At 51.8% G+C, this 27,337-nt stretch overlaps 1 protein-coding gene across 2 annotated transcripts; it reads left to right on the plus strand.

Annotated features, from left to right (window-relative positions):
• The first annotated feature begins 62 nt into the window (after positions 1 to 62).
• On the plus strand, positions 63 to 26,547 carry KLHL18 (kelch like family member 18). 2 transcript variants are annotated; one of them, XM_075746894.1, is made up of 10 exons: positions 63 to 271; positions 14,244 to 14,374; positions 14,543 to 14,683; positions 16,773 to 16,971; positions 18,704 to 18,864; positions 19,166 to 19,302; positions 20,278 to 20,500; positions 22,326 to 22,430; positions 22,746 to 22,857; positions 24,435 to 26,547. In XM_075746894.1, exons 1-10 carry the CDS (start codon positions 131 to 133, stop codon positions 24,819 to 24,821), a joined length of 1,737 nt encoding a protein of 578 aa, XP_075603009.1. In that variant the 5' UTR covers positions 63 to 130; the 3' UTR covers positions 24,822 to 26,547. The 2 variants fall into 2 exon arrangements, with proteins under 2 accessions (XP_075603009.1, XP_075603008.1); XM_075746893.1 differs by having other exon boundaries at positions 77 to 271; positions 20,263 to 20,500.
• Positions 26,548 to 27,337: the final 790 nt, after the last annotated feature.

Raw genomic sequence — 27,337 nt, forward strand, 5'->3', positions numbered from 1 at the left:
TCCGGCCTCTCCCGGAAGTTCAGGAGTAGACGGAAGTAGGAGGGGGAGGAGACGGCGCTACGGCAGCCGGGCGGGGACAAGGCGCGGGGGAGGCGAAGCGAGGCGGGGAGCGGCGGGAGCGGCCGGGAAGATGCTGGAGGCGGCGGCGGCCGAACCGGAGCTGGACCCCGAGGACTTGGTGCACTTCTCGGTGGGCGATTTACCCAGCCGCGGCTATGGCGTGATGGGGGAGATCCGGCGGCAGGGCAAGCTCTGCGATGTGACCCTCAAGGTGCGGCTCGGCCCGGTTCTGGGGGGGTGCTGAGGGATCCCCGGCCCCTGAGGGAGAATTCAGGGAGCGCTGAGGGAAAAAACCCGGTTCTTTTGGCAGCTGGGGTCCTCTGGGGTGCGGGGACAAGGGGGGGAAGAGAGGGTGCCTTTGGTGGGGGTGAGGGGGGAGCCGAGGGCCCGTTTGGGGGGGCAGGAGGGGGAGCCGAGAGCCCCCCAGCCCCTGTGGTGGGGGGGAAGGGTGAGCCGAGGGCCCCCCCTTCCCTCCCCGTGGCGTTTGGCAGCAGAGAAGGGCGGTGCTGGGCCCCCCCTCCCGCCTTGGTGGGGTGTCAGGGGGTGCTGGGCCTGCCCTGGTTGGGGGGGGGTGTCTGTGAGGGCCCCTTGGGGTGCGGGGGGTGCTGAGCCCAGGGTGGGTGCTGGGACCTGCTGGTGACACCCCCTCACCTCACCCCGGGGATGGGGTGGGAGATGGGAGTCTCCGTCTCCCTTGGGACCGTTGTGGTTTTTCCAGCGGCCAGGCAGAGTGATTCAACAAAACGTCTTGTTTTGGGAGGAAATGGGGCACCCCAGACACCCCCAACCCCCGTGCAGCCGCCACGTTCCGGTGGTGGTCCCGGCACCGCGGAGTGCTGTGGGAGGTGGATGGGATTGGTGCGTGTTTATGGACCAACCTCTGCTCCAACCCGTGGGAGATAGACCCCTTTTCCCTGGGAAAATCTTTACTTTTTGAAAACAGCTTTTTCTGATATCAAAGAAATAATCAATAACCGTGGTAAAACCTCAGGAGCGTGTGCCCGGCTCTGCGGGGCTGGGCTATAAGGGCTTTGAGAGTGGCCCGTGGCCAGCGCCGGGCAGGAGACGCTGGAATCCTCCAGACCCGGAGCTCACAGGCAGCGGGGTGAGTGCGACGTGTAACTCCTAGGTTTGATTGAGTCATTCCAGAATTAACTCGTAAAGTTTAATTAAATGGGAAGGTGTTTCCCAGCCTACTCATGCTGAAACTCTTCACCTACCTCCCGCTGCCGAAGAAGGAGCCGGCGAGGGTTGTGCCTGTTGTGGAGATCCTCCTCGGTTTTACCTTCGAAGACGCGGTATTTGCGGTGGTTTGTGCCGTAACCTGAGGGAATTCTGTGACAAAACTGGTTTGTGATGGAGAGTGACGTTTTATTAGATTTAAACTTTGTATTGGTGTGTCTGAGGTGGCTTCGTGTTGCAGAAGGAGATTCTCAGGTCCTGCGAGCCCCGCGTCTCTGGGATCACAGTAGTGAGCAGGCTGCGAGCCCTCTTCCTGGGGCTGCATGGTCCGGAGGGAGACAATAGCGATGAGGTATATGACCCCAACCTTATCTCAAAAAAAAATGCCTGACCATTGTTCTGTAAAACTCTTCTGAATAAGTTTTCCCATAGATTTACCGTAGCAAAATGCTTTTTTAATCTTATCTCGCTTGGTATATCTTCCGTGGCAGGTTGGGAAAACTTTTAAAGCCTTGAGGGCTGAAGGAGCTCTGCAATCCGGCCGTCAGAATGAGCGCCCTGGTGGCGCTGGGCAGCTTTGTGGATGAGGGCACCGTGTTGGCCCCGCTTTCTTTTTTTCTTTTATTATATTTTGTTCAGGGACTGTTGCTGTCTGGGAGAGGGTGCAGAGCCTTTCATCCCTACAAAGATTTAAAAATCTATTAAGATGTCTTTGTCGTTCTTAAAATGAGTCTTAACTTTCTCTGCCGTCTGGTTAATTCTTTATTATACTGACGAGAGATCCCAGCAGCGACCGATACGTTTGGCAGAGGGCTAACGGTGTGTTTCCATGTCAGTTCAAAAAGCCCGGCTTTCCCTCGTACGCATGCGGCCTCAGAATCCAAAGTACTTTGTTCGTTTGATTCTTCTGGTTGTAAAGAGTCATCGTGTAAAATATCCCACCTCTTTGCCGCTTCTGCCTCTTGACAGCAGATTTCTCAGTGCCCGCGCATCCCGATTGGATTAATGCAGCCTGCTGAACCCGAGCCAAGCCTTTCCTCCCCGTTGTTCAGTACAGGGTGTCTTCTCTAGCTGCTGAATGTTTAAGAAGTAATTTTTCTTAGCTCGACTTTGGAGCTGGCTTTGAATCGGTTAGCCACCTTGAACGCCACTGACGCAAAACGTGCTCTTCCCTGACCTTGCTTGGGAACGCTTTCCGCCTGCGTTGGTGAAGCTGTAAATCCAGGGCAATGCAGAAGGAGCCTGCCAAGTGAGTCGTCAAGCGGGGATGGCGTTTGAATACTTCTTACCCAAAATGACGGTAGGAAAAGCACCGAGAAGCGTTTAAAGTCAATACCTGAAGGAGACTGTAGTGCGTCTCGATGCCCGCTGCGCCACTGGAGCGAGTTTGTTCTGGTTTTTCACACCTAGTAGGCCTCTATAAAGAAAAAAAGCTGCCAAACGCTCCTTTGGGCCAGAAGTTGGATTTCTCGTGACATGACCAGCGTTCGGGCTCACAGCTGACATGGGAACAAGCAGCGCTGTTGCGGAGCGGTTCAGGATTTTAGCGGCTGCTTTAGCGATATCAGTGTTGGGGTCAACAGCTGTGAATGATTCTCCCAGCCCACAGAAGCGTTTGCTGTACAAACAGGCCTAAAATTGTTAGGAAGCGTCGGTACTCTCGTTTGTTTGTTTTAGTTATTCCCCTCGTAAAGCCAGGCGAGCATCCATTCCGTAAATAGGAGGGGCAGAATTTGTTCTCCTTTCTCGGAAACCGTCTTGCTGCAGTTCATGCCGCTCTGCGGGAGACGATGCTGCCTCAGCAGCATACGGCAGCTGGGTTTATGTGCCATTAAAAGCAAGAAGTGCTGATTTGACTGGCTCCCTTGGAGCTCCGATTATTCAAACTCAGCTTAGGCAAATCTGTCGCTGCTTCTCATGATTGCCCACGTGAAAACGAAGTTTCATGGGGCAGCAAGCGAGCCGCGCGTCTTTCCAGCGGCTTAGGATGTGTTCATTGAGAGCCAAAGCTCCTTTCCTATGCGGATGGTTGAGCCTATGGATTTGAAAAGTCCTTTTCTATTTCTGACTCTTAAATAGCTGCAGGTCAGAGCTCCTCTTGAAGATGTTCCATCACGGGCATCTGTCCTTTCAGTTGCCCTTTGGCAACTCTCTGAAGTGTTTATTTAAAGAACAATTTTAGGCTGGTTTGGAAGATACAAATGTGAATAAACTGGCGAGAGAAGGGAAGTGAGGAGGCACACCTGATTCTGTGGTTAGTTCATTTTCCTTTGGTGAAAGTAGGAATTTTGCTTACTAAAGCCAAATTTCTGCTACTGCTTTCTTCTCTCGGGATCGTTAGATTGTGTCTCAGCATCGCCTTGTCCGGTCTAAAAAAACAAAAACAACTGGCAAACAGAGTTTGGTTTTAACCTGACCAGGGTAATATTATGGAAAAACCATCCAGGTGAGACTTGAGCTTCTCTCCTTATCCAGTATCGGTGGCGTTGGCAAAGCCAAAGTCTGTGATGGGGAAACGCCAAGCCCGGAGCAATCGTCGAGCATGCAGAAAGGAAGCATCTTTACCCTTGTTTTTTTTTTTAGTTTGGTTGGTTTTGATGCTTTTGGCTACAAATACGACCGTGTCAGGTGGTTTGAAGACAGGTAGGCTTATTTCGAATTTAGTTTTCGGTTTTGGATGGTACGCTTTGAGGTGTGATAGCAGGCTTTGAAATTGGGGCATCTGGCAAAACCAGCAGGGAAGCAGCCATTCTCCCCGTACGTCCCCTTTCCCCACATCTGGGGCCAAACTGGGGTTTCCAGTGACGGACCGAAGTTTGAATTGTCCAGATTCCTCAGGTGTGAAATGGGCTGAGGGTGACAAAAGTCTATAAACGCGCTAGGGATAGCAAAACCTGCCGTAGCGAGATCGCCGGGTGCCACCTACTATGGATCAGATGTTGTCGTAGTTACTGTCAGCAGGGGTTTTTTGGGTGAAATCGGTGAGGTTTGATTTCTGCGTCCACCAGTTTTTCCCCAGGAGTGGGATATAAAGCCATTTCTTTCAGTTTGTCTTCATTTTAGGAGACTTTTGGGTTGTTTTCTGGCTGCCTTGTTTGCAGTGCTGTCATGTGCCTGTCCAGGCGCTACTCCTCTTCTCCCCGGAGCTCTTTTTTCCCCAGAGATTTCACTCGTAACATCACCTTCTGCCTAACCGTCTTCAGTTTTTTCTTCTGTCAGCGCTGCCATTGGTTTTACCTTATTGATAGAAATCAATTAGCTTTTTACTGAGCTCACCGGATGAGAAAAGCTCTGCATTAAAGATTTGGGCCTCATTACTCTGGTTTCCTGTACACAACAGCATGGTAGAACCTCTCCCACGTCTTTTACAGTGGGTTTGTAGTCGTTTGGGTTTTTTTCCCCTTGTGTGTTCTCAAGGCATTTTAAAGCTCACAAATAAATGCTGCAAAGGTGCGAATAATTTCACTTCACTGAGGAGTATGGGTATTTGGGGGTGTTAGTGCCTGAGCTGGGGATTCTAATCTGCTTTTTAATTGCAGAAAAGAAGCTACTCGGTATTTGTGTTCTTCCTGAGCATTGTGTTTTGAAGACCAATATCCTCTCGAGATGAAAGCTGTTTGGGCAGCTTTGTTTTCTGGAGTTTACGTCTCTGCTTTAGGCCGAGGTACGAATGCTCTCTGGGGACACATCGGCAGCTTGCTGGAAGCCTGCGGACTGCACCACTCCGTAAAACAGGGAAGCGATACTCATCCTATTTCTTCATTGATAAATTCAGGGTGGGGGGAACAAATCTCTTTATAGCTCCTGCTCGCTCCGGTCGGAGCCGGAGGAGATCTGAGTGTCAGGCTGGCACCTTCAGTGATTTTTGGCTAAACCTCTGTGAAAAGAGATAAGGTTTGTGCCTTTCTGAATCTTCAAAGAGCGGAGTTAACGTGAGCTCCTCTTTTTGTTGCTGCTCCTCATTTGGTTTTGAATCACTCGAATGCCATATTTCCATGACTAACTCCACGACTAATTAGAACAGTCTCTTTAAAAAATAACACCAGCCTGGCGAGTTGAAATCATTCCAAGCTCTGGAGAGGTTATATTATTTGTTTCATGTACAGTCCGAATCAGACTGACAGGTGATAGTCCTGTGGGCTTTCCTCCCCTTCTAATCACAATTTTTCCAAAGCAGACTGTTAACTCAAAACCCTCCAAACTCGAACAGAGGCACCCAAGAGAGCTGCTGCCGCCAAGCAGACGAAGAGGTGGAGGAGCCTCCCTTTGTCCCGTGGTGGCAGATAAGTGGAATTCCAGACAGCTTAGGCTGCGTGCGTAATTTCAGCAGGTCCTTGAAAACCCTGTGCCTGGCTGCTCTGCAGATGTTTGAGTACGTCCATGAGATCCTTAAGGAAAGTGAGCTTGGTAGGAGAGAGAATATTTTTTTATTTGAGGAGCTGATAGATTTCAAAAAAACAGATAATCTGTTATGCACATGAGACCTTTAGGTTAAGGATCTTATTTAAATCTTGTCGTACAGCAGTAACGAGATACTTTGGATTATGATTGGACTTGATTTTTCACCCAAGGTCTCAGCTAGCGTAAAAGCTGTTCCCCTTATATAAAAGACGAGTATTTTTAGTGCTTCATTAAGACATTAAACCTGAAGCGTTAGCAGAAACCACACATTTCTGCGCTAAGCTTTTTCCTCGGCTTATTGTCTGACTTCCAAACCCACTTGCGCTGGTTTTTATTTGCTTTTCTTAAAGCAAAACTTGTCCTACAGCTTCAGGTGGCCTTCGGTGAGCTGGATATTTAACCTGGTGTCTGGCAGGTACTTCTTGCCCACCGAGGAGCAGGATGCTGTGGGATGAGCTCAGAGCAGAGGCCGAGCATTCTCCGTGTTGCCGTAAGGGAGATGGTTTCTGTGGGATGCGTTCCTTTCCCCCGTCCCCACAGAAGATGGAGGGACCGGGGTCCAGCAAAGCAATTCAGCCTCTCTGAATCAGAAGTAAATTACTCGGGAACGTTTGTTCGTGTCGGGATGTCTTTTCTGGTTCAAAGTAATTAGTTACCATTAGCTCGTCAGGACTCTAATTAGTCTAGACCAGAAGGATGTTTGACTTAATGGGATCAGTCTCTTGGTTTTGCACATGCCGAGTTTGATCAAAACTCCTTCGCGTCTTGTCCGGCTGCTGTTTGGATGGGAAGGGGTGAGTGGGGAGGAAGGATGTTTATCCGAATCTCTGGATTTTGATACAAGATCTCTTAAACTTTACTGTTCCGTTATCCTCTGCCTAGCAAAACTGTGCTACAAAGGCTTGGCTTAATTTCTGCTGTGGCCTCTCTGACTTGAATGTCAGGAAAGATGTATTTTATTTTATTGTTTTGCGAAGATCTTTGCAGCAGAGAACTCGAGAGACTTCTCAGCTACGCAGTGTAACGATGTCGGGAAAACAATAGATGCCTTTATTACACCTACACCATTTTTTCTGTGGAGAAAGCTTCATTGTACCCTGGAACTTGTTAACATTTTGTGGACGTGGGGATGTAAGGGAGAGCGTGCTTTTATTGCTCGTCTGGAGAACACGTTGGAAGGGAATTCTGTGATATTTGTGGTCAGAAAGGATGCTTTGCTAGCAGTGGTTTTGTTCTCGTTTCTGGTAAACGGTATCTTTTGCCTTAAAAGGCACCTAAAATTACGTTTTGTGAAATAGCGCGTCCTTGCACGAAGGTGGAAATCTTCTGAAAGGTAAGCTGTTCTGCTCAGGCTGTGAACGGGGTGACAGTCCTGCCTGAAGGACTTGTCTTCAAGCCTCTTCCCTGTGAGCTTGCTGATGTGGAGCTTCTGGGGTATTTCGCTTTTTGGTGCACATATAAACAGATTATTAACAGCTAATTTTGGCTTAGCGATGTGGGTAGGAGTAAGTTTGTGTTGATTTCATTTGTGCCTGGACTCCAGGCTCAAAAAGTGAAAGCTAAGTGAACTGATTTGCATTTAACTCAACAGGAGCGCCCGATTGTCCCTAATGTCACAGATATTGTCCCAAAACAATCAGCTCTTGTGACCAAGAGCTTCCACCTGCAGCCGAAAGCTGAAATCCCCAACCGAGACTCTGGTTTAGATGCGCATCCCGTGATGACACAGAGTGAGGAAGGCCAAATACCGAGTGACATCACAGCTTACAGAGATTTCTCGGCAGTTTGCCCCACGACGCTAGGTAGGTGATAAAATCCTGCTGCCAGGAGGGAGGTGCTGCTGTCGGAGATGTCGGCTCTCTGGGTTGGTGGCATCCTTCTCTTTGGATACCTCAGTCCTGGGATATGTGCAGCAGTGTATAAATATAAAATAAAAAGGAAAATCATTCATTTGAGACAACTCTCGCATACAGATGGAAAGGGCAACCCGTTCCAAAGGCTGCATGGCCAAGTTCAACGTGCTCTGTAAAATCAAAACAGGAACCGAGCAATCCGTCCCTGCTGGATGCAGTTAGTAAGGAGAAAAATGGGTTTTTTCTCAACCAGACAAAGTTTTTTTTCTATATTTTCTGATGTTCCGCTGGTACTTCTGGAATTAGCGGGCAGGGCTGTGATGGATTTTGGGCAAATGGAAAGCTGTTGGTGGTAGGGTGGAATGATACCAAGAAGAGCGTGAGCTCTTTTTCACTTTCTTGTTAGGCTTATGTGAGTGTAGCATGACTCCTTCAGGCATAGGAAAGCCTGTTTATTTGGTCATAAGGAAGGGAGATCATTTGGCTCTGGAGATAAGGAGCGCTTTTTGAAACAGAAGACACGAGGATGAATTGAGGGGACATGTGCTGTGTGCTCCTTCTCGGAAGTATTTTTCATCTTCTACAGGAAAAACAGGTATTATCTTTCACCTGCAGCAAGAAATTTAGTTGTTCCTTCAGGACTTGCCATTAAGTGCTGATGGTATGAACATAATGATAGCTTCTAGACCAGAGATCCTAATTTATAAATCTCCCTGTGGGCTCTCTATCATTACAGGAACAAGTTTAAAAAAAAAAAACCCAAAACCAAACAAACAAGGAATCAGGTTTTTTTTCTTGTCCGGTGCCAGGAAATAGTTTCCGTTCAGCTGGCGATCGCAGTGTGCATCAGCTCTGTGCAGCTCCGTGGATCTCGCTGCTGGCAGGGGCCAGTCCCAGTCCTCCCCTTTCCCCTGCTACGACAGCAGAAAACTATTCCCTTTTTTTGCATGACTTCTTTCTGTTGTATTTCCCTGACTGCTGAGTGCTATCCCCGGTGCAAGGGAAGTGATTGTGAACTACGTGGCCTCAGCTGCGCCATCTGGCTCTACCCCGCGTGTAGATGGGGACCGAGCCGGGGCAGGAGGTCGAGCCCTGCGTGGGGAGCTGAGGTTTCTCCCTGCAGGTAACCAGAATGAACTCTGTTGAGTTCAAACCCTGCCTTGCCTGTGCAGTGTCATCCCCGGTGCAGTTCATCTGTTAAATGGGGTGTTCCCCAAGGTGAAACCCTCTCCTTAATGAGAGGACACGAGGAACAATCCTGTCCCTTGGAGCCGCTGAGCGGCTTGGAGCCGGAAGGGTGGTGCTGCTGCCCAGACACAAGGTAATTCTTCCCTGTGATGATACAGCTCTCGTTAACCCGTCGGGAATCTTGCTGAATGACTCTAAATGATTGCTTTTGCAATAACCAGGCATGTTATTTATAATGAGGCCGTTTGGTGGCAGCCCGTCGTGGGGTGAGATCACGGCGCTGCATGAAACTGGAGCGCAGTGGAAAGCTTCAGCTCTGCGCAAACTCTTGGACGGTGCTAAAATCTGTTGGGTTTGAACTCGGAGTCTAAAGCGTCTCTTGTGTTTTGATCCCTTTCTGCCTTTCCTAGAGAGAAATGCAGGCAGTGGCGATGCAGTTTAATATATACGTCCCTCAGAGAGGCAAGGTCAAAAAAAAAAAGGCTTGTGCTGCGAGCAAGAGGCAGAGGTCTGGAGCTGCGGGGTTGAACTCCTTGAAAGAAAAAGGATAGGCTGTCGCAGACGGTATTTATCTGATTCGGCGGTGATTTTATCGGTGACTGTGTACGTGCCGTGGTCCTTCACCGCTGCCCGGAGCGTGATGCCACGATGGCACGCGGAGAAACGCAGCGCTGGCAAAGGAGGTGGGAAGCGCTGATGGACCTTGCGCTTGGGAGAGGGAAGGACGAGCAGGGCTGGTGAGCTGCTCGAGGGTTGGGAATCCTGGGGCACAGCAGGCTGGATAAATCCCAGCAACTGAAATCAGTGAATTTAACAGGGGCTTAGATGGCTAGCCAACACCTCGATCCATTTTTTAAAACTAAATCTATTTTTAAAATAAATGTCGAGCTGGTGTTGGTTTTGTACGTTACAGATAGTTTCCGAAAGGGAGGGCTTTTTCTGATTGTTGGGTAGCGCTGTCAGCTTGTTTGTTTTGAGTAAATATTACTTTGCCGTTGAAATTGGTGTTAGCTTCAGTTACAGGGTTAACGTTGGTTAGAACTAGAGGATCGCCGTTTCCATTTGAAGCAGGTGCGTCACTTTAATAGGTCCCTGTTCAATTGCGATGCTACCTTTTTTATTTTTAAAAAGGTGAAATGACATTTGAATAGCTGTGATTTTTGGCAGATGGTGTTTGGGTGGAAAGGAAATTCAGCTAAAATGTTTTTCTTGCGTGCTCAACCACATTCTGCGCTGCTTGGATGGGAACGCTCCTCCAAACACGTCTTGTACTTAAGAGATGTATTAAACCGAAGTAAGTACTGCAGTTGGACTGACTTCCTACCAGGCATCACAATGTCCTTCAGAATTTTAGAGATACGAGGCCTCGTTCTTTCACCTTGTTCCAAGCCAGGGACATATTGAAAGCAAAAATGGAGCTTTCCAGTGTTTTGGGATGTTTGAGACACCTGGGAACAGGTTTCCCTGCAGAAGCTGGGTGCTGCAGGCCAGCTCCTGATGGGTGACTCCCAACACTGCTGTCCTCTGCCCTTTAGTTGAAAACATTTTCAGGAAGAAAAAAAAAAAAATCTTTTCAAGAAGAATTGCATCTCGCCTGAAAGAAAATAGCCTGGAGTTTTTAATCAGCCTTTGAGCAAGGAACAGACCTCCCTTATGCTGCGGGCTTCATCTGTGGGCCTGTATCTCTTGCTTTAGCAGCAATGTCTGTCCCCCGCTCCAAAATGACGCTGGTAACGCTTAGACCTCTGTGTGCACGTGGCAGCGAGGAGCTGGAGAAGTAACGAGGACAGGCCAGGTCCTGCCGCAGAGCTCCCAGAGTCCTCCTCTGGCACTGTGTGCGATGCACGAGATGTACGGCATTAAGGTATGTCAGTAACGAGAGCCATTTCGTTAGCTCGGCCGGTGTTTATTCCTCCCGTCGGCAGCACGGCTGGTGCGATGGTTCATCCGTGGGGTAGGAAGGGGCTGGGAAGCGCCGGAGCTTGCCGAGCAGGTCCGGCATTGCTGGGCCTCGGGGCTGGAACGTGGCCGGGCTGAGCAGCAGCTTAGTCATCGCGGTCAACTAGGTTGCAGCTGGTTGTGTGTAAACCTTTCCCTAGGGAGAAGTCCCAAACAAAGAGCTTCAGCACCCGAGTCTCCTCCTTCACCTTTCTTAATGCCGTGGCCCTTGTGCTTCTCGCAGGAGCCGCACGTTGGACGCTAGCTCAGATGGAGACACAGACTGAAGCAAAGTTGTTCGTGCGCGTATGTGCTCGGCTTGGCAGTCAGCCATGCAGAGTAAGGAAGTGAAAACCCCACAGCCGTGGACACAGAGAGGTTTTGTCAGGGGTGCACAGGTTCTTGAATAGCTTCCTTCCTCTTACAGGCTTTTCTCATTAACCTCTGTGTACCTACGAGTATTTTTAAACATCTTGTGTTAGAGAGGCCAGGCCGGAGTTTGCACTCGCTTACGGGAGGCTGTGTAAATTCTGGGTGGGGAACCTGCTCTGCAAAGTCTGCTCCTTGCCAGCGATGCCCGTCCTGCTGCGTGCACGCAAGGAACCTGCTGATGGTTTTGCACATTGAGAGAGCACGGGCTGTTACCGTGGTCCAGCACGTGCTGCTATAGCGCTGGTAGAGCCGGTGCCTTAACTTCCATGCTTGTCCTTACCACCTCACTGCTATAAAATATCCATACTCTTGCTTTCGTTACCTTATTCTTTTCTGCTTCTTCCCTCTCTCTCTCCTGGAACATCACCTTAGTCCTCATCTGCCAAGCCAGCCCTCTTATTCCTGCCTATCTCCATCACGGTCTGGCTCCTGCTTGGCTGTCTTGGGAGCTCATCTCCTTCCGTCTGTTTTGGCACAGGAGGTGGAGGTAAAGCACGAGATGAATTACTGTCTGGGTTAGCAGAGAAAGAAACAGCAGCAGAGTGTCTGTTGGTGTTTGTGGCCCAGCTCTCTAAAGTCTTGAATCCTTTGAGATGTTTTACATGTGGTTTTGGGTTAGTAGAAGAGATTGGTATTGGGCTTTACTCATCTTAAGTTAACAAATCACTGTACAAGTACCTGTGAGGGAATTTCTTCCTGTGAGCTGTAACGGTCCATACCACTTCACTTGCTGCTTTTGCCTTGGGCATTGGGAATTCTGCAAAATCACCCAGGGAGGAATAACCCCGGCACCAGTACAGGGTGGGGGTGACCTGCTGGGAAGCAGCGCTGCGGAGAAGGACCTGGCAGTCCTGGTGGACAACAAGCTCTCCATGAGCAGCAGTGTGCCCTCGTGGCCAAGAAGGCCAACGGTGTCCTGGGGTGTGTGGAGAAGAGCGTGGCCAGCAGGTCCAGGGAGGTTCTCCTCCCCCTCTGCTCTGCCCTGCTGAGGCCACATCTGGAGCTGTGTGTCCAGTGCTGGGCTCCCCAGTTCAAGACAGATGGGAACTACTGGGGAGAGTCCAGCGGAGGGCTGCGAGGATGATGAGGGGCCTGGAGCATCTCTGGTATGAGGAAAGGCTGCGAGAGCTGGGGCTGGTTAGCCTGGAGAAGACAAGACTGAGAGGGGATCTGATCAACACTTATCACTATCTAAAGGGTGGGTGTCAAGAGGAAGGGGCCAGACTCTTCTCAGTGGTGCCCAGTGACAGGACAAGGGGCAACGGGCACAAACTGGACCACGGGAAGTTCCATCTGAACATGAGGAAAAACTTCTTCCCTCTGCAGGTGACCGAGCCCTGGGACAGGCTGCCCAGAGAGGTTGTGGAGTCTCCTTCTCTGGGGAGATTCCAAACCCGCCTGGACGTGATCCTGTGCGACCTGCTCTGGGTGATCCTGCTCTGGCAGGGGGTTGGACGGGATGATCTCCAGAGGTCCCTTCCAACCCCAACCAGTCTGTGAATCTGTAATCCAGGCAGGGTGGACAGCGTGGGCAGGGGTGCAGGCACACCTAAGCTGAGCAGGACGGAGGCAAGGCTTTCCAAACACAGCCCTGCCATTGCCAGGCCGGAGCAAGCCTTGGAAGCCGTTTGACCAGATGTTTGCAGCAGGATTTTAACTTGGGAAGCTCGGGCAGAGCAGACTTGCCCCCTGCACCCGAGGCATGCAGCGCCGGGAGCTGACCACACGCTAAATGTTGTCGTGCAGGCAGGCATGCACAGCGAGCGGCTGGGTGGTCAAGCTGGTTTTTTTTTTTAAAAAAAAATATCTTATAACAGCATTTGTGGTGGTTGAGTATGTGTCTGTTTAAAAAGGGAAAAAAACCCAAAACACTTGCAGCTGCATCTTGTGTAGTGCCCAGTTCCTTTTTTTTTTTTTTAATGTGTCAGGAATTTTGCTTTCTAATTTCCCAGCAAGTCGTGTTTACTGGGTGTGAGAGCTCTGGGCCTAGAGGGAGAGGCAAGGCATCGTTGGGAACCGTGAAAACCCCGAATGCAAACAGCATTTTTGTTAATAAGCTGCCTAGACATGCGAGGGTGGGTGAAGCTTTTTGTAGAGAAGTGCAGAAGAGGAGAGCTTCTTGGATGACCTGGAGAGTAGAGGACCTGCTGTGCCAGCTTGTTTGTCCTCGCAAAACAAAGCTCAAATGGGAAAATCTTGCTGAAGTGGGGGAAAAAGGGTGATTCTGTATCAGCTCAGATGGGCATAGAGTGGTGTGAGTCAGGTTAGCCTGGAAACTGGGGAGAAAAAAACCATCTGAACCAACAGAGAGAAGTAATCAGAGCAAAGATCTGTGTAATTCGGAAGAGCATAAAATATTGTATAGCATCTGCAGGGGTGAGAAGTGGAATTGGAGATGCAAGAAGCCCCTTCCAGGCCTTGCTCTGTAGCTCGGGAGGGCTCTTCAGAGGACGTAAATGTGAGCAGGTGTCTCGGAGCTGGTGAAAGTGAGCTTGTGGAGGTTTAAAGATGAGCCCGTGAGCCTCTAGGTTATAGTGAAGGTCACTGGCCGTGAGCGTAAGGTGCAGGTAGGTGACGGCTGCCCGAGAAGAAAAGTGCGTGGGATTTAACCTGTAAGCCAGTCATCGGCTCAGAGGAAGAGCTAAGGAAGAGGAAACGGGCGGCTGTGTCACCCAGCTTTTAGTTCTGCAGAGTAATCGTAACCTGGGAATTGCGTTGAGCCGTCGTGGCTGTGCTCGGGGTGTCCCGGGATCAGACGGGTGATGCAGGATCGGTGATTGCCAGCTGGTAGGGAGAGCGTGTTATCCGAAGCAGGGCCATGGGGGAACATTTCCTGCCCCGAAATGTGGGAAGCGGCTGGGGGAAGCAGATCTGGGTTTGAAACCTGAGTTGATTTGTGTAAACATGTGGTTCTGTGGACCTGGCCGTTCTGTTAGCCATCTGGAGATGTAATACTCTCTTATCTTTGCCCAGTTGACTGCTCATGGCTGCTTATGAGGCTGGAAAACTGGATTCTGAAGTTTGAATTTAAGAGATGGGCTGCTGTCCTCTTTGCAAGTGGAAATTGTCCAACTTTCAGCCCTCAATCACCGCTGGGCTGGCGGAGGGGTGTGCAGCGAATCGTTTGGACCGTGTGGTTGGCGGCGGATGGTGCTGACCTTCCCTCCTTCCCCTTTTCTCTCTTTTTAGGTAGGGGACCATAAATTTAGCGCTCACCGGATCGTGCTGGCAGCTTCTATCCCGTACTTCCACGCCATGTTCACCAACGACATGATGGAGTGCAAGCAGGATGAGATTGTCATGCAGGGGATGGATCCCAGGTAACGTTCCCCAGGCACGAGGGTATCCAGAGAGCCTCAGCGCTGCGTTTGCAAGGCTTGAAAGCCTACCCTCTGCGTGAACAGCACTTAGAAAAGGTTTTTTCTTTTAATAGTGTCCCCTGCTAGGTTAATTGTTAATGAAGTCTGCTCTTTCTTCCCCTTGTTTAGTGCACTCGAGGCTCTGATCAACTTTGCCTACAATGGTCACCTGGCCATAGATCAGCAGAATGTCCAGTCTCTGCTGATGGGGGCAAGTTTCCTGCAGCTGCAGAACATCAAAGACGCTTGCTGCACTTTCCTCAGAGAGAGGTGAGGAGTCGTCTTTGGGCTGTGCTTACTGCTCCCCAACAGCAGCAAGGTTTTAATCATCTGTGTCTGCCTTGGGAGGGAGCGAGATGTCTCCTGCCGGTGTGCTAAGGAGGTCTGTGTCTCCCGAGACTCGCCGTTCTCGTTGCCTATAAAATAATTTCTCTGGTTTATGAGATGCTGCAGCCGGGACACGGTATAAAGCCTTGGCTAGCCATGGGAATTAATACCTAGAACAAAACTGAGTGACCATTTCCTTTTTTCAAGAGTTAGTTAGCCGTTTACCCGCCAGAGTGGTGCATGACTGCCTCTGCTGCTAACGAACCCATCGCAGTAATTACCCTTTCTGCTGTTGTGTGTGTCAGAAGGGAGGAACAAAGGGACTCCGTCAAAGAGCCGGACAGGAAGCTGTGGCAGAACCTTAAATTAATCCCAGGTTTTTCAATTCCCTTGCTGGTGTTTGGCTGCAGGATTGTTCCAGCAGCACGATCTGGAAACCGAGAAGCTGGGCTGTTCTTTGGAATCGCACCACACGCGTCTTCAGATCGTGCCAGGGAGTTTTCCGTGTTTAATTCCCCCTCCCTTCTCCGGCTGGATTTCTCTGCAGCTGTTCATTGTATTCCGTGGCGTGATATTAAACATACCTACCAAAGAAATGGAACATCTCAGCCAGTTTATTTTTCTTTGCTTCTAAATAGAGTTATCCTAAAACCATGGGCTAGGGAGAAAAAAAGTATTTTTCCTCCGTGTTCAAGATGTCTCTTTTTTCAGTGCGCTGTGCATCCTGACTTTCTGCAGTTTGTTTGAAATTAAATTATGTAAGACTACAGAGTATTCATCATTTTTCTTGCAAAAAAAAATTTTGAGGTACTGGATGTGACACCAAACTGGAAAGAGATGGGTTGCGTTGTTTTTTTGGGGGGGTTTTTGAGTCCTTGCTAGCTCTAGGTAGTTGTATCTATATCTAGATTAAGCAAGGTGATTTGGTTTCTCAGATTTAGCTGCTACGGTTCTCCCAAATCTGCCAGGAGCCACTGGGTGTCCTAAGTCAAGTCCTGGATTTGAGCGCGCAGCTGCTGCTTTGATTAATAACAAGAAAATCGGTGGATTTTGACCATCCTGAAGAGCTGGAGCACACACACTGAGCTCATTCTCAAATGGAATTAAGGTTTGGGATGTTTTTAGGCCCCCTGCACACAAACAGGTCCAACCAAGCCCTGTGTGTGCCCCAAGAGCCATTCCTCACGTGGAAGCGCCCCCCCTGAGCACTCCCTGTAGCGTAGGGCAGTAACCGGGGGCACTTTCCCGAAAGCCGACACGAGCGATATCACATCCTCGCACTGTCAACAGCTGAGCCTGGTTTTTTGCAGACCCGTAGACACTGAAACCATCAGGGCCCGAGGTATTTTTCCCCATCTAGGTAGTATTTAGTTTAGTGTCTGTTGATTATTGCCACAAAGCAACACAACTGTGGGCTCTTGTTGCACGGTGACGTGCCTGTACTGGGCAGGGCTTCTTGTTTGGCCAGGAGCGTGTGGGACACATACCTGTTTCTGCAGAGCGCGTGACTGTAATGAATATCATCTTCTCCGCCTTCTTCGTGCCACTGAACGGCTTTACACAGTGGCTGTTTGGCTGTGCTGGAGAGAGGCTCAGATCTGGAGCGGTACTTCTCACTGTCTGACCTCCAACTGCAAAAGCATCTTTGGTGCTAAAGCCTCCTTAATTGCAGGAAATGGCTTGATGAAGCTGTAGCTGATGCTGTTCTGTGGTACTTAAAGGTGTAAGATGAAAAGCAGAGACTGATGGTTGGTATTTGCACGATGTGCTTGAATCCAGCTTTGTCCGATACTGGAGTTAAAAAAAAAAAAAAGTGCAGAACCAAGGGGAGGTTTTTAAATTGTGGCTTCGCTTTCAGATCTCTGTGTACGTACGTTCAGCAGTGAGCTGGAACCTGCCGTTGTTGCAGAGGACACAGCTGTGGCTTTCACAGCATCACATATCCTCTGAGGCTCGTGTTGCTTCACTAAACCTGTTTATAATTCTTTCTATCCTTCTATAAACTGACATTCCTTTTGCTCTCCTTTCCCAGGCTTCACCCTAAGAACTGTCTGGGAGTGCGGCAGTTTGCAGAGACGATGATGTGTGCGGTGCTCTACGACGCTGCCAACAGCTTCATTCATCAGCACTTCGTGGAGGTATCCATGTCCGAAGAGTTCCTGGCACTGCCTTTTGAAGACGTCCTGGAGCTCGTCTCTAGGGATGAGCTCAACGTGAAGTCTGAAGAGCAGGTGTGTACCTGGCGTGGGGCTCGGCAGAGGCAGTTTTTCCCTTGGAGGGTTTTTGATTGCTTGGGATATGACCCTATTTCTGGTCTGAATGAAGCTGAGAAGATGTCCTGGTGTGGTGGGGACACTGAGAGCTGTTAGACAAAGCTACGATGACTCCCTGAGCCCCGCTTCTCTGTGCTGCCAACGTTACCTTGCTCTGAGAAACGCCTGCTAGGGTTTCTTTGGACCATAGATTTTGCAAAACGTTGTTTTGAGGTGTTTTGATTCATCGGTGACAGAGGTGGAACCCGATGGGTCCTGAGCACCTTGAGCTGTGCCCCTTACTATTCGCTGGTCCTGGTGAAAAAAGGCTGAGGGTGTGAGCTCCCTCATGGAGCTCGTGTTCCAGTTCTGAGGAGGGCTTTTGAAGTGTAAAGAATAAAACGCTGCTGCAGCGCTCACAGCAAATAATGAATGTTCCGATGAATTTGCCATCAAGAGGCTCCTCTAGACCTGCTTGTTCCTAGAAAAAACAGAAAGCAGGTCTGAACAACTTTAAGGTGTTTCAACAGCCTTGACAATCCATCAGTGGTGGGCTGACAGTCTGCAGGAGAAACAGAACCTCATCTTGAGCCAGGAAATCTGTCCTGCTCTTTCTGAGGAGGTTACTAAGGAGGTGACAAATGAAAAGCAGACCTACAGCTATCTCCATGTAGGGTAAGAGAGTCCTTCATTAATCAGGCTCTGAGATGCCCCTGGAATAGGGAGGGAAGGGAACCTGCATCACGTTCCAGCCGCGTTGCTATATCGCACCACCGATCTGTCTCTTGCTGGTTTTTTTCTGAGTGGATCCTTTGTGGAGGGAGTAGGAGTCCAAAGAGTCCGTCCCCGGTGACGTTTCGTGATGCCCCCTCTTCAGAAGTGGCCGTGTGTTAGTGCAGTGCAGCCTTTCTGCTGGTCATAAAGCACCTCGTAGACTGGAAGTAAGTTTTTTAAGCTCACCACGGTCCTGCTGAAGACATACTTTTACATTGAAAGCCTCAGGAATGGTGATGTGAGAGACTCCAGATCTCCAGCATCAAAGAAGGACTTCAGGATCTTGTTGGCGTCAGTAGTACTGCTGGACTTTTCTCTGCCGCCACAGGAGGGCAGCTGTCCTGCGCGGTGGTGGCCGTGACCACAGCGACCAGTTCTCCTGCAGCTTCTGGGAGACCGCTGTGGGTTTGTGGTCTCCCTGAGCTGAACCTGTGAAGAGAGAAGAGGCTGCAGCGTGTGATGTTGGCCTCGGAGCGTGACCTCTGGTCAGCGTGACTGCTGAGGACACTGCCCGGTGGGTGCTCTGCCTTGGGCGACAGTCGTGGGCCTGATTTTTTCACACCACATCAACAAGATTTTGCGTTCTGTCCCACCTCCGCTAACCAAACGCTCTTCCCAGCTCCCTCGTCTTCCTGCAAACGTTCGTACTAAACATACCGCCGTCCCGTGGGACGATAGATCCATGTTATCACAGACTAAGTTGGAGGCAGAGAAAGCAATGCCAAAGCCCAGCCACCTGAGCATCGCGCCACGGGAGAGCCCTCTGTCGTAACGTAGAGCATCACCGGTCTGTCCTGCGACAGCGGCACCCGAGATCAGGGAAGATCTTTGTCAATATGGGGTTTCTTTTCCATCAGATGACTGACAGCAGTAGGAACTTGCAAAAAAAAATAAATAACCACCCCAAACTCCAACTTGTCATGCCTCTCTTCCGTAGGTGTTTGAAGCTGCGTTGGCCTGGATACGGTACGACCGAGACCAGAGAGAGTCGTTCCTACCCGAGCTCCTGTCCAAAATCCGCCTCCCCCTTTGTCGACCTCAGTTTCTCACTGACCGCGTGCAACAAGATGACCTGGTCCGTTGCTGCCACAAATGCAGGTGAGGCTTGGACATGGTGTAAGGAAACCACCCAGGGGACGGTGGCTTTCAGTGGAAGTACCAGGAATATGTTTTAGCGGTCTCAGAGACTGAAATTCTCTCTTTCTGTGGGCAGAGCACCTCACGTAGCAAAAGAAGAAAGCACCCTCCCCAGTTTGAACCTGGCAGCAGGGCAACGTTGCCTTCTAGGAGAGTTGGCCATGGGAGGGGGAAAGTCAGATGCTTAAATCTGCGTCTGACTTAAGACAGTCAGATTTCATCATCAGCCAAACTCTTTTTAATTACTTGGTTTTGATTTCAGGGATCTAGTTGATGAGGCAAAAGATTACCACCTCATGCCTGAGCGCCGGCCACACCTCCCAGCGTTCAAGACCCGTCCTCGGTGTTGTACATCAATTGCGGGATTGATTTATGCTGTTGGAGGACTTAACTCGGCAGGTACCTTGCATATCCGCTCTCCGCAGCGGAGACCGCGGCGTAGTTTGCTGGGTGAGGGCGATGGGATCGTGAACTTCCCCCAGGGGAAGCGTTGAGCATGTTTCTCCTCCTCCATGCAGCACTTTGACCCTTCCACTGAAATCCGCGAGGTGGCTGTGCTGTAGTTTAACAGCTTCCAGCTAGAAACTCTGTCTAGGTCAGGTTTATTTAGGACAGCTATTCTTGTGTATCTTAAAGAATCAGCATTTTGAGGACAGCGTCCTTGCCTATAGCAAGAAGCAGAACTTGGAGGTATCTTTGTGATGCTGTTGGCATTGTGGGATCGCACGTGTGGACGCAACGTGCTTGCGTGAGCCTAGCAGTAGCGTAAAAAAGGAGGCAGAAAGCGTTTGTGAAACTCTCAGCGGAGCCTCAGCCAACCTGGGTAACCTGGGACGTGGGGTCTGAAGAGCGGGTGCGTGCTGGGTGGGCTTTGCACCGCAGTCGCCCACGGAACAGCTGATTTATCCCACGGAGAAGCTGCCTTCCCAGGACACGGCGACACCCCCGGATGTGCCGCTGCAGGTCTCTGCTGCCCCTCTGAGGTTATAGAAGGTCCCACTGCCACAGCCTGGGACTTGGCAAGTCTTACTGCCCAGGGCAGGGGCGAGCTCTGGAACGCTCCGCAGCCCTCCTGCGTGGCGGAGTGCGGTTTATGTGAATTCTTCAGAGCTGGCTTTTTATGTGGCTGAGTAGAGATGTGGCTGGGAAATGCCTCTGACTTGACTTGGTGAGAGCAGAGATCCCGGAATAGGATGCGCAAGATCCCGTCCGTTCTCCCAGAGAAGAGCAGGCAAAATTCCCAGTGTCAGCCCCATCCTCGGGGTCAGAGCAGCGACCGCTTATCCCTCGCGTGCCTCTGCTACGGGCGAACTTGCTAAAACAGTTTTTTATCGGGTCTCCCTCTTTTAATTTGAGTAGCAAATTTTTATGCAGGTGACTCGCTGAATGTGGTGGAAGTCTTTGATCCCATTGCCAATCGTTGGGAGAAGTGCCAGCCGATGACGACGGCCCGGAGCCGAGTCGGGGTAGCGGTGGTGAACGGATTGCTCTACGCCATCGGCGGCTACGACGGTCAGCTGAGGCTGAGCACCGTGGAGGTTTACAACCCAGAGATGGATTCCTGGTCCAAAGTAGAAAGTATGAACAGCAAGCGAAGGTACGTGTGGCTCATTCCGTGGGAAGGGGACCTTTGGAGCAGGAGGAGAGGGGGGGAAAAATGAGGTTGTAGGAAGGCTGGAGGTGTTGGGAGGTGGTGGAAGGCGAATGAGAATTTCCTGTGTGAGGAAGGAGCAAAAGACAAAGGAGTGGAGCAGTGTGGAGGCGGGTGGGATTTGCCTGGCCGCGTTTGGGGCAGGCAGGTTGGGCTGATTCCGGGCACTGCTTGCTGGTGAGAGGGGAAAACTGTCAGCAGCTCTGCAGAGTTGGGCTGTCACAGCACTGATCGAGGAGGAAAGCTGTTAAGACCTCGGTAAGTAAAAAGCAGCCGAGCAGCATGGGCTCTAAGGTACAGAGGTCTCGGTTTTGGTGGCATCAAGGAGTGAAATCAAACTAAAAGAGAGTGATAAAGTTCTGCTGGTGAGCTCTGTTTGAATCAGAGTCCCAAAGGAGGTGGTCAGAGCCCTGCTTCTTCATATCGTGATAGTAGATGGTGGGCGAAGCACTGCTGAGTGCCGTGCAGGAAACCCCTGTGCTGCTAGGAGTCAAATATTACCCGTTTTACCATCCCTGTCCAGTCCTGGCATCTTCTTCCCATACCAGAAAGCATAAAAGAATCGGAGTTAGGAAGGAGAGGAGTATTTTTATCATCCAGAGAGGAGTTTACAGCTAAGCAGAAGGTGTTTGTGCTTGATGAACGGAGCTGCACGGTTCCTGACAGCCTGGAGGTGGCTTTGTGGTTGGGTTTGGGAGCTTACCCTGCGTCACTTTGAAAACCCACCTATTAAGTTACATGGTCATCCTGTCCTCCCCACCACAACGTGGTAGCCGCTTCCATGTTTAAACATCTTCCCAGCATCCAGGGTTTCTGCTGCGGTTTTCTTTGCGCTCGTGTCTGGTCGCTGAGAGTTGTTGAATTGTTCAATTTTCTGCAAGCTTTGCAGCACTTCTTTACCGTAATGGTTTGTCTGGTTTGGGGTGGGTTTTTTTTTGTGGTCCAAGATGTTTATCGCTTGGGAAGAGCACGCTGCGAGCAGCTGAGTACGTGAAATCCTAGGCGCAAGGCTCTGATTAGAGGCGGAACAGCTCAGTTTTTCCATAGCGATGAGGTTCCCGGGAGCTTCTCCCCGCAGCGAGAGGCCATTGCTCTTCCACGATCGGGTTGTTCTGCCGTGAAGTTGAGCAGAACGGCCGTCGGGTGCTCTTGTGCAGAGGAAAACGTCGGGTATTGTACAAACTGCTCGGCTCCGGCTGTAGCGCTGGGGTTCTATCGCTGACGATTGTGTCGCTGAGCTTTTATGACTATGATTTCAAGGTGGGATTCCAGTCTCTTGTCTGAAGCGTCCCGTTTGATCGCCTTTGGGAGCCAAAGACGTGATTTCCAAGGTGTAATGACAGGGTTGGGTGCCTCAGTTTAACGAGCTTTACGTTCGACAGCAATTAATGCATTTCCTGAGGCCGTGCCCCTCAGGAGGGGCCTGGTCATCTCCCACCCGCAGCAGCGGGGAGGTCTTTCACAGGGAGACTGGAATTGCCGGGATTTTGACCCATGATCCAGGTCAAAATGTGTCCGTGTGTTTTAGTTTAGCCCCTTTGCTCAGGAAAACAGGGTGTGCTCGTGCCGCAAGCATCTCTCGTGTCCTGCGAGACCCGACGCTCAGGTGGGTTCAAGCAGTTGAGCAGCCTGGGGGTGAAGCCAGGGGAAGAGGAGAAGGTTCGGAGGGGTGAAGGAGGTGACGGCAGGCAGCGGGCGAGGCAGGCTGTGCCGATTTACCGTCTTACGGATGGTGCAGCAGCCTCTCACGGGGTGTCGCTCTTCGTTGCAGCGCGATGGGAACGGTGGTGCTGGATGGCCAGATCTACGTGTGTGGCGGCTACGATGGAACCTCATCCCTCAACTCCGTGGAGTCCTATTCTCCAGAAACAAACAAGTAAGAGCCCTTCATGCCCTGCAGCTTATCCATCCGTTTGCTGCTAGAGTAGTGCCGTGGCACTGCTGCGACTCCGGGCTCTAAAAGGAACACAGTGAACGATGCGGAAAAGCCTTTCTAACTTGGCAGCGGAGCAGCGTCCCTCCTCGCAAGAGTTTACCTCGGTGCAAGCCAACAAAACCATGGTTTAAATAAAATAGGCGGTGAATGGAGAGTTATGGGATAATACGGTCCTAATAAATCCGATCGAATTGAAATAATCCGCGCGCGCCGTGCCTGCGGGCCCCTCGCTAACCTCTCCCTTCTCCCGGCAAGGTGGACGGTGGTGACCCCCATGAGCTCCAACCGCAGTGCCGCTGGAGTCACCGTCTTCGAGGGCCGCATCTACGTATCGGGAGGGCACGACGGCCTGCAGATCTTCAACAGCGTAAGTCTGCGGGGGGCACGGGTTCCTTGTGCAGAAATTAATGGGCTGCGGGTAGCCGAAAGGTCAGGCCGGGGCTGGGATGGCTCTGTGCCTTTTCCCTCTGCGCCCAAAGGGCCGTGAGTGTTTGCACCACCAAATTGTGTCATTTCACGGGCCCCTCTTGGTCGGGAAGAAACGAGCTAGCCGGGTACCGGAGCCAGACTGGAAGCGCTGCTCATCTTCCCCAGCACCAAAAGAATCGAGCTGGTGTGTTTTCTTGTCTCCCTACTTCTTCCTTTTTTAAATCATTTTATCGTTGCCTCTCTTTGAGCTCTAAAGTATCCCAGATGTCAGGCTCTTGGCTCTGCTTTCTGTGCCTGTTCCACGGCTTCGCTTTCAGAAAGGGATTATCTCCGACAGAAGCTTCACAGCAGGGGGAGTTGGTGATACGAGGCCAGCTTGCCCTCTCCCACCTGCTCCGCCTTTCCATTTTTTTTCCTGCTTGTTCTATAAAGAAAAACCTGATGCAGAACAGACCAGACTCAGCAGCGAGAATGCGGGGAGCAGTATCTGAATTGGATCCGTTACTAACGCGCTGCTCTCAGAAATTTGTAATAAAGCCTTTGTTGGAAGCAGCAATAACTATTTCTGCCTTGCTCAGCACATCAGGGACAGGCTGTTGTCTGCAGCCTGAAGCACCCCGCAGCCAAGAACTACAAATCTACTTGTCTGAGCTCGTTCCTGAGCGTGACGAGTTTGGAGCGGTGCGGGAGCCCTTGCAGAAGGGATTTGTCTAAAGGCCTCTCTAGAAACACAAGGGATTGGGGTTGGGTTTTTTTTCCCCCCTGAGGTGCCAGATAGTCCTTCTACAAAGAGGGAGGAGATGTCAAGAGGTGGAAGAGTGGAGGAGGTTTCTGGAAAAGGAAGGGAAGAAACCCTGCCCTTTGCCACGGGGTGCGGGACGTAGGCTCGGACTACGTCGGGAGTGGTGGTTGTCCGATGTGAGAAACCGGGAAGTTTGAAGTGTTACAGCTGGAATCTGCTGCCTGGAGGGAGTGGGGAGTCTCGCTTAGGGTGAGGGGACGCGTAGGGGATCGCTAAGGACAGCTTGGGCGCGCACCGGGTCTGACGGAGCTTTGGCTGGCTCCGCCTTGGGGCAGCGGCGTGATCTTGGGTGCGTGAGGAAAATTAATACGTTGAAATCAAGACGCAGTCCCATAGGAATTGAACTTCTAATTGGAGGGTGCTCAGTCCTTTTGGTGCTGAGGCTCAGGTACTTGTTTAAAACACCACGCAGAAGCTGAGGAAGGGGGGGGAGGTAGAGGGAACACCATCAACGCTGCGTTCGCTGTGGTCTCTCCCCATTCACCTCCTCCAGCTCGCCAGTGAGTTATGGGGCTGAGATCGGAGGGAGCGGGGTGAAACGCTACGGCTGGTGCGATCCAGGACGTTAGAAAAGCTTAATAACAATCTGAAATCAAGACCCAACCCCCAAATTCCCCAGCCAGCTTGCGGTCACCTGTTAAAAGGGCCCGTGTGATCTGGGGTGGGGGTCTCGGCGAGGTTCCCCTAACGCCGTTTGCTTTCTGTGGCTGCAGGTGGAGTACTACAACCACCACACGGCTACCTGGCACCCCGTCGCCAGCATGCTCAACAAGCGCTGCCGTCACGGAGCAGCCTCGCTGGGCAGCAAAATGTTCGTCTGCGGAGGTTACGACGGCTCGGGTTTCCTCAGCATCGCCGAAGTCTACAGCTCCATGGCGGATCAGTGGTACCTGATCGTCCCCATGAACACCCGGAGGAGCCGCGTCTCCCTCGTTGCAAACTGCGGCCGTCTCTACGCGGTGGGGGGTTACGACGGACAGTCCAACCTCAGCTCGGTAGAAATGTACGACCCGGAAACGAACCGCTGGACGTTCATGGCCCCGATGGTGTGCCACGAGGGAGGGGTCGGCGTGGGCTGCGTCCCCCTCCTCACCATCTGAGAAGCAAACGGGGGGTGGTTTTTTTTTGGGGGGGGGGGGGGGAGAAACGATCTTTTCAACGACAATCTGAGGAGAGGTTCAAAGAGCGTGATAGCCGCAGAGGTGCGTTTCCAGGTGCTCAAGTGTCATTCACAAACAGACAAAAAACACTCGACAAAACAATCCCCGCCCTTGACTTTTACTCCTGAAAGATCAAACGCATCGAAATACGCCGTCTCTACGCGCTGGTGCGAGCGAGGAGCTGCCCGCCTCCCTCCGTTAGCCTTTCCTCGGAGCTGCGGCTACGCCAACCCTTCCTCTCGCCGTTGGTTTTTCCAAACGGCCCTGCGGTCTCCGCTTTCGGCTGCGCCTTTGGGAAATGCTGCTGTAGGCCGGGGGAGGGAGGCAGGCTTAATTGCGACATAAAAACGGCCGCTTTAATGACTTTGAAAATACGTCCTCTCCTTCCATCAGCGGCAAAGCGACCCCACGATCCCCCCGAGGGTTCGGTCAGCGGCGATGTGGCTCGCTGCTGGGCGCGAACGGATCTCGCCTGGTTTATTAAAACAGAAAAACAACCAAACGTCGGTGTCGGTGCCCGGACCGCATCCAGGCCCTGCGTATCGAGGTGCTTCTTACACAAGCCGTCGGCGGCTTCTCGAAGCGGAGCTGTGCTTTCTTCAGCTCGATGGGGAAAACTTCTCCACAAGAGCCGCGTGATGGAGAAACTAGGAAGGGGGAAAGCCAGGCGGTTAAACCATCGAATCGTTGTAGCAAGTTTTGGAGGAGCAGGCCGAACGTAAATGACACTAAACGACCCTCTTGGGATTTCAGAATAGGAAACGGGCCACGGTGTTAATTCTAAAGGTGGCCCTTAAATTAAATAGCGATCTGTTTTCAAAGGTGGTGGGTAAGAGGGAGCTGGAGCGGGGCAAAGATCTTTCAGGAGGGGCAAGAAAAATAATCCGTGTTGAATTTGTGTCAGCTCTGGAAGGCCACCGCTGTGCATCCCCGGGGGGGGGAGAGGGACGGCTGCTGGCAGAGCAATCCCACGCGGGGGTCAGCATCTCTGCGAAGGGCCGGGGGGGGGGGAATCACGTGGCGGCAGAGCTGACGCAGCCGCGGCCCGGGCAAGATCGCCGCTTTTTAGTATTTTCTGTTTTGCTACGCCAGGAAAGGTCTTTGCGGTGGGGTTTTGTGCCGGGGAAAAACTTTCTGTGGGCGAAGGGTGGTGGGGCCGAAGCAGCCGCCCGCTGTCGGCAGCGTGCAGGCAGCGCCGCAGCTCCCTGCCGTGCGCGGTCCTCGCCCGCATCAGCTCTCCAGCGCTTCTCTTGCATGAACGTGAACCGCCATCCCTCCGGGGCTCTCTTCCACGCCTGCGTCCTCCCGTGCCGCCCTTCGGCAAAGCCATAGCTCTTCACCGCCGTCGAAAGGGGCAGGCAGGGACAGGCAGGTGCAGGCAGGTACCGCCTGCTGCCACCCCTGCACGCTCGGGCGGGAGGAACTCGTCACTAATCCCGCCGGCAGCAGCGAAGGGACGGGGATGGGGCCTGCCTTTTGGGGGGGCGCGCGGAGCTGGATGTTCACCCCAGACCCCCCCCCCTGCCGTGCACGTTCCGACCTGACTCCTGGCGTCGCTCGGGGTTTTGACGGTGGGTGTACATGTGGATGTCTATATATTCAGGTACTCTGTATATTTTAGGTATGTATAACGAGCATATCCAGCTATAAATGTGATTTGTCAGTACGTATCGATTTCCTCCATCTATCCCTCCGCGGAGGGCAGGACCGCGGCGTGTTTTTCCCTCTCTCTGCCGCCGTTCCGCTGGTTCGAGTGCTGCCGGGGGGGGAGGTCGTGTACCTCGTGCTCCCGCGGCCTCGAACCTGCCTCTCGTCTCCCCCCCTCCGCGGCATCGTCTCTTCCCCAGGGCGCATCCCGACGGGCACCTTGTGCCGAGGGGGCCTCGCTCAGCGCAGGGCCGCTCTCCCCGCGTGCCGTCGTCCCGTCCCGCGTCCCTTCTCCCTCCCGGCCGGCGCTTCGTGCCCGTAAGAACGTGAATGTTGGCTCGGATACGTTTGCAAACGGCTCGAAGATCTGCGGAAGCTGGTCCTCAGCAGGACGGTGGCCCTCGGGGACTCGGCTCTGCCCCAGCCGCGCTGCTCGAGCTCCCCGCGTTTCATTCCCTGGGGGTTTTTTTGCTTTTTTTTTTTTTGTTGTTGTTGTTGTTGTTCCTTTGTGGATGAACCAAAGAGAAAGGAGAGCTCCTGGCCCTTCAGCGAGGCTGCGGCACCTCCCGCCTTGGCCCCAACCGGGACAGAAAAATACTGAATTTTGAGGAAACGAGCCCCCGTCACCCAGGGAACGTAAACTGGGAGAGCGTGATCCGCTCGGTGCAATCCTCGGTAAATCCTCTACCCTCCAGTTCAAAGAAAACCCCGACGTTTTGCAAAATGCATTAAAGATCCTCGGAATAACGACACGTTTCCTTGTTCACAAACCACGCTGCCATTCCCCCCGCGCCCTGGGGAAGCGCCCG

Source organism: Balearica regulorum, chromosome 2, assembly GCF_011004875.1.
Source record: "Balearica regulorum gibbericeps isolate bBalReg1 chromosome 2, bBalReg1.pri, whole genome shotgun sequence".
In the NCBI taxonomy this organism is placed as follows: Eukaryota; Metazoa; Chordata; class Aves; order Gruiformes; family Gruidae; genus Balearica; species Balearica regulorum.

Coding starts and splice junctions, on each gene's coding strand:
- KLHL18 (XM_075746893.1), top strand. CDS start 131: ATGCTGGAGGCGGCGGCGGCCGAACCGGAGCTGGACCCCGAGGACTTG. Junction 272..14,243: donor TCTGCGATGTGACCCTCAAG/GTGCGGCTCGGC, acceptor CTCTCTTTTTAG/GTAGGGGACCATAAATTTAG. Junction 18,865..19,165: donor CGTTGCTGCCACAAATGCAG/GTGAGGCTTGGA, acceptor TTTTGATTTCAG/GGATCTAGTTGATGAGGCAA.